At 43.1% G+C, this 6780-nt stretch overlaps 1 protein-coding gene across 1 annotated transcript; it reads left to right on the top strand.

Moving 5' to 3' along the window:
- The first annotated feature begins 4286 nt into the window (after positions 1–4286).
- Positions 4287–5652, top strand: GPR19 (G protein-coupled receptor 19). Its single transcript, XM_086953608.1, has one exon. It carries the CDS (start codon positions 4302–4304, stop codon positions 5559–5561), a length of 1260 nt encoding a protein of 419 aa, XP_086809734.1. The 5' UTR covers positions 4287–4301; the 3' UTR covers positions 5562–5652.
- Positions 5653–6780: the final 1128 nt, after the last annotated feature.

Genomic DNA, 6780 nt, shown 5'->3' on the forward strand with positions numbered 1-6780 from the left:
ACACCTATCATGGAAGACTGCTTTTCTCGTGGAAATCACTTCTGCACGCAGCGTAATCGAGATACAGGCCTTATGCTCTACAGAGCCTTATCTAGTTTTTCATGCAAATAGAGTGTTGTTACGTACTCACCCGAGGTTCCTCCCTAAGGTGGTCTCGGATTTTCACATTAACCAGTCAGTTACTCTTCCCACTTTTTATGCCAATCCGGACACTCCGGCTGAAAGGGCTCTGCACTCTTTGGATTTAAAACGAGTGTTGAAATTCTACCTTGATAAAACAAAGAGTGTACGAAAGTCTGACCAATTCTTTATCAATTATGGTCCGTTGAATACAGGTTTCCCTGCCTCTAAAAGGTCCATTTCTAGATGGATAGTGTAATGCATTTTTTATCTTATCAATTGGCACAAAAGCAGCTCCCGGGCAAGCTGCTACAATAGCAATGCTTAGGAATGTACTAATTCATGAAATTTGTAAGGCAGCCACATGGCTTTCGGTTCATACCTTCGCACGCCATTACTGCCTTGATTCTGATACTCAGGCGGATGCTCAGTTTGGTCAAACATCCCTGAGAAATTTGTTTGGGTAATGTCTGTTGGTGAAATGTTTTGGTAGGCTGGTATTCGCCCGCAGGGTATGGGGATGGGCTTGCTAATCTATTCAGTGCTTATGACTATTGATGAGTATCCCCTGGAGGAGAAGAATAAGTTAATTACCTGTAATCCTAGTTCTCTTCCAGGGGTATACTCATCAAAGTCATAAGCAACCCTCCCTCCTCCCCGGACGAATACCAGACCTATATATGTACCTGTTACCCATGCTCTGATTACACTGTTATACGCCGTCCAAAAGAACTGACCTAACTATCACCTGTGGTGCATGATGGGAGCCTGGGGTTCCAGGAGGTCTTAAAGGCATGGCGCCAATTTTCCAATAGTTTCCTATGCAGCCTGTCTAGGCTAAACCTGCCTCTATGATCCTGCCTGTTTTTACCTTTGAAAATAAAGGTTGTGTGTTAGAAAGAAATTCAGGGCAGTTTTCTTCTTTACATATATCATATACAGTGATTTATATGTCTTTATTTGGTCAAATATAAAAGTTTTACATGCAATAATGGCTGTTTTGGAGCCTAATATGGTGTGTTTCAGGCTGCATATGTATATGCAGTAGCGTGTCATGAGTCGCTGAAAGAGAGAGAGCACACATAGTTTAGTTGTTGCTATGCAGGTCCCTTAGGAATTGTATTTATTTTGTATGTTTGAGTGCCAAAACCTATCACGCCCCATGTTCTGCTCACTAGGCCAGTTCGAGGCGGCCATTCTGCGTGCTTGTGGTGGAATCTAGAGATGAGAGGAGGGAGATCCGCCAGGCATGTGTGCATTAGACGAATCTCACATACATGCTGTTGTTGTACTAGTAGAACTCAAAGTACAATGCTTTGTTCTGTATCCTTATTTCAGGAAGATCCAGGTCTTGACTTCTATTCTGACCTTCGAAGGCTCCTGCATACTTCAGAACTCAACAGGCTGGAAGTTTCCAAGTTTTTAATGCTCTCCCTACAGTAGTGCATGTCTATTGGTGATTGTGTGGCAGGATTCGATTCCTGAGCAGACTGCTCAGTAGAATTTAAGGTATCTCAGACCTTTCGCTTTGATGGCTTTGTGAATTGTGCACCATGCCTTCAAGGCAGAGCAGAGCGCCTGTGCAGCGGGCGGAGTACTAATGCCACGTGTTCTTCGAAGGGAGATGTAGTAGCAGACTTTCTGATGTGTTTTTGAGGCTTTGTAATGTGTGGGTAGAAAGAAGCAGGGACTTGTAGGTTCATGCATAGTCCACCTTTGACAACTCTATCGTGAGAATGGCATGCATTTTGTGTGAATATCCCAGATGAGGGAAGAGTCGTTGCAGTGTCAGCACAGTACAAAATATTCTTCTTGTGACTTCATTTACATTTAGGTTCAGGGATAGTCTGAGATCCATGGTCACTTTGAGATTTTGGACAACCTTGATGTGGATGATGCAGTATCTAGCTCCCTGGGATTAGTAATAAATCCACTGTCATCCTCTGGGTGTTGGAGAACTAGATTTTAAGGTGGTTGATCATCCATACTTTCTTGGCCCAGTCACTAGTCTAGATGTGCATATGTCCTTGGGGTTTTCAGTTTTCAAGATAATCTGTGTGTTGTCTGCAGGGTTATAATATTTAGGTTGAATGAGCTGATCAGGTTGAGGATGTAGGGAAGTGGACTTTGAGCAGATTGTTATCAATATGGTGCATTTCACCAGCCCCACATCCTCCCGCGTATGTCATCCACTGAGATGTATCCGCACCTGACCAAGAGGGCATTTCAACCTCTGGAATTCATGTATTAATGGGCGCCAGGGCGTTTCATCCACTGAGTTTTAACTATACTTCATCCCTTGTTATTTATTAATTTAGTCCTTTGCACCACGGAGTTTCATCCAAAGATTCAACCTCACATTAGTGTCACGCTCATATGATTGTCACCCCTGGGCATCAGGGCATTCCATTACTGAGATGTATCCACACTTGGATGGCAGAGCATTTAGTTCATGAGAATTATTCACAACTGGGTGGTAGACGTTTCATCCACTGAGATGTATTTCCGTCTTTGACAGGTAACTGCAAACTGTGGGTGCTAAGGCACATTCTTAAACAGGCTTACAGTCAAGAATACCTCTGAATTATCAGAAATGCGAAAAGGGGGGACAAGGGGGACCCTACTCACGGCGGAACCAGGGCAATACGTTTATCCAAAGAATATATAGTACAACAGCTAAATAGCACTATTGGTTTTTAACAGAAAGGGGTTCGCAAGGAAAAAAGCACACTTATACCAATTTTTAGAAATTACTCTTGTATTTCAACTAGAACAAAGTAGTCTTATAATTATAATAGCGACATATATACAAAAAAAGTGCGATGTGTCCCCAGTGATATTGTGAGCAAAAAACACAGAACATAAAACAATAAGTGAACTGTACAATTTTTTAGCTATGGATATTTACAAAGGGAAAATGACCAAACGCCATGGTAAATCAATTATAATCAGTGACTATCTACAATCATAGAACGCTGTGCTTGAGAGGTTCATTCCCTATAGCGTCGACGGCGTTTCGAACTGTTGGATGAGGGTCTCGTCAGGACTAAACAGTGAGGGACATCTAAACGGAAAGTGAAAATCTGAATTATCAGAGGCAGGTCAGGGCCATAGACAATCATGTATAGGTTTGCCCTTATTGGCAAACTTCATGGAGTTATTTTCCACAGACCAGCTCCTGGTAATCCAAATAGCTGATCCAAGCGGTGTCGGGGAGCATTAAGTACTATTGCCATGCCGAGGGAAGAGAATGCAAAAAAACCTTGGTGTCTGCATTGCAAGGAAAGCAAAAAGAATCACTCTGCAATTGTCTTGTGAGTCCAGCTGTGAGCAGAGGACTGTACCCAGTGCTTAATTTGAGCCGGTGGGGCATTTCCCAAGAATAAGAGAGGGAAGCACACACAAAGGGGAAAGAAGGAGGATGAAAAAAATGGAAAACCCATAAGTAAGGGGGGATGCAGGAACCTGCAAGAATGAAATAAAGTGACTAAGAGTGTCTGGTAGCGGAATAAAGTGGGCTTAGTTTAATTCAAAATTAGGTTGCCCTGGTATTCTGTGAGCTGACATATAATAGTGCCGTCTGCGGGCTGTTGAGCAGCGCTTTGGGCACCAGCGTTCATTATTTTACAAATTAAGCACTGACTGTACTCCTGCCTTCTCCAGACCCTTAGGGGCTGATTCACAGAACTAGCTTAAGACCAACTCCTAAACTTACTACTTTTGGTATTCACAGAAGTTAGGATTTTGTCTTAAGACAGACTTAAGACAGAATCCTAACTTAAGTCTGTCTTAAGACAAAATCCTAACTTCTGTGAATACAAAAAGTAGTAAGTTTAGGATTTTGTCTTAAGTTAGTTCTGTGAATCGGCCCTTAGAGTATGTCCACCAGCATGCATAAACCCGCCTGTCACCTAGCCAAGCCAGGCTCACCTGCCTGCATGGAGTCCATCTGAGAGGAAGCCTCATAGTAACTGAAAAGGGCTGAGCATTTGTAACGTGTCCACTGGTGTACATGTCTAGCCAACCCAAGATATAGAAGCCATTACCGGGGTCAATACTTCAAGAGAAGATTGGGCAAGATCAGAACTATGGTAATTTTAAATATTGGTCTGGTTGGTGTTATTTTAACAAATTGTTCTTATTCTTTTCCCTGTAGAGATCAGAAAGCTAAAGAGAACATCATGGTCTTTGCCCTTCGAATGGACAACAGTCATCCATCCTTTGTTGTCCCTACTCTCCTTCTGCCGCTGCAGAACAGCAGTCCATCCGAACACCCAATGCTTCTGCGGAGCCCTGACATGACAAGCCAATACCGAGAGAACAGCAGGCATGGTGCCAACAGCACAGCCTCACAGGAGCACCTGCAAGTACTCATGCCTGGGGAAGTCGTTGCAGCTAGCCTGGTTTTTGGGGCCCTCTGGCTGCTCTCTGTCTTTGGGAATGCATTGGTTTGCTTGGTCATTCACAGGAGTCGAAGGACCCAATCCACAACCAATTATTTTGTGGTTTCCTTGGCTTGTGCTGACCTGCTGCTAAGTATAGGCTGCACCCCCTTCGTGCTGCTCCAGTTCACTTCAGGTCGATGGGCACTTGGTGGGGTCATGTGCAAGCTGGTGAGGTATTTTCAATATCTGGCTCCAGGAGTCCAGATATACGTTCTGCTCTCAATCTGTGTAGATCGTTTCTACACCATTGTCTACCCTTTGAGCTTCAAGGTGTCCCGCGAGAAGGCCAAGAAAATGATTGCAGCCTCCTGGGTATTTGATGCAGCATTTGTTTCGCCTGTCTTCTTCTTCTACAACTCTGATCTAGGTAGTCATTGCAACTACTTCTTACCAAACTCTTGGGATGGTGCCATTTACAGTGTGGTTCACCTCTTGCTGGGGTACCTCCTCCCATGTGTCCTCATTGTCCTCTTTTATCAGAAGGTCATCAAGTACATTTGGAGGATTGGCACAGATGGGCGGACTGTGAGGCGGACTATGAACATCGTCCCTAGGACCAAAGTAAAAACTATCAAGATGTTCTTGATGTTGAATGCTGTGTTTCTGCTGTCTTGGCTGCCATTTTACATAGTTCAGCTCTGGCATCCCAGTGAAGCGGACAACAGAAAGAGCTCTATGGTGTTCATGGCCATTACCTGGATCTCCTTCAGCTCTTCTGCATCCAAGCCCACCTTGTACTCTATCTACAATGCCAACTTCAGGAAGGGGATGAAGGAAACCTTCTGCATGTCATCCATGAAGTGCTACCGCAGTAATGCCTACACCATCACTACCAGCTCCAGGGTGGCAAAAAAAAACTATGTTGGCATTTCCGAAATACCCGCCCCTGCTAAAACAATCACCAAAGATTCAATTTATGACTCGTTCGACAGGGAAGCAAAGGAGAAAAAGCTTGCCTGGCCAATAAACTCAAACCCGCCAAATACATTTGTGTAATGGAACAAGAGTTTGTGTAATCATTGGGGAAAATAATTTTTTCTGCAGCAACAGAGAATTGGATGTTGGTTAATAGTGGCACCATAATTTTCAACACTCGTAGATTCATGGGAAGGTAGCCATATGTGACAAAGTACTTGGCTGTTAATTTTATTTTATTAATACGTTTATTAAAGCCATTCAGTCTTTATAAACTATAAAAATCAGCAACTGTCTGGGGTGTCTAAAGGAAGTTAATCCCACCCATATGTAACCCTAGAGTGGGGCTATGTTTGAGTAGTCTCGCTATATACTATAAGCGGTTACTAAAGTTATTTGCATAGGGGCAAGAATGTATTTATAGTCATAACGTTTTAATAAAAACCATTGTGGCCTAACCACTCTCCACAATCTAAAGAAAAGCTCGCTTACAGGAGCTAAATACCCTGGTTATGAGAAAATAAAACATGCCAGGGTGTTACGAATCCAGACCCTCCATAGGCTTACCAAGTTCCCCAACCATCTGTTTGAGAAACCACGACATTGCCAGTGCCTGAAGGTCCAAGCCTCTGTGAGCTGCAGCTCTATTGCAGGGCAGCTAACAGACCCCATTTTCGACTCCATGTTGTGATGTCCTGTTTTCTTTCCTTCATAGTGATTTCCGGGAACTCCTTTTGTCACAGGCAGAATCCAATATTTCCCCTTAAAAGTGGGGGGCGCCCAAGTGTGCATACGCCCCATATGAGCCAGCCTGACTAACCCTACCTGCTTGCAAGTTCCAACTATTTCCATTCAGTTTCTATTTTTTCGAACTCTGGGTAATCAGGAACTGCTGTTTTTTCGAGTCAAGCTTTTCATGTGTTTACATACAAAGTCTAGGACCACTCTGTATTCTGATGCGGAACAACAGCTACTAGCAAGAAATCGTGGTTCCTAAGCAATTGCTTTTACGAGGAATTTGGAAACATTTGAGTTGTCTGTGGCAGTGTTTTTAACAATTTGTGTCAGTTTTCCCTTTAAGGTTGGTCTAATTTCTCATATAAATATTATGTTTTTATTTTACTCTCTTTTTTGCATTCATCGAAAATTAAAGGTACTGCAGGAGTAAAGAATGTTTGGATTTCAAGGGCAGGTCTTGTTGGCTGATTCACGTCTAGCCTGCGCTTCCTGCTTAGAATATTTACGTACCTTGAATTACTGTCACATTTGCTAATAGTATCAAGGTAATTAAAGAGTCTTC

Source organism: Lissotriton vulgaris, chromosome 1_2 (assembly GCF_964263255.1).
Source record: "Lissotriton vulgaris chromosome 1_2, aLisVul1.2, whole genome shotgun sequence".
Classification (NCBI taxonomy): Eukaryota; Metazoa; Chordata; class Amphibia; order Caudata; family Salamandridae; genus Lissotriton; species Lissotriton vulgaris.

Excerpts from the sequence above, each read along its gene's own strand:
- GPR19 (XM_086953608.1), top strand. The coding sequence starts at position 4,302 with ATGGTCTTTGCCCTTCGAATGGACAACAGTCATCCATCCTTTGTTGTC.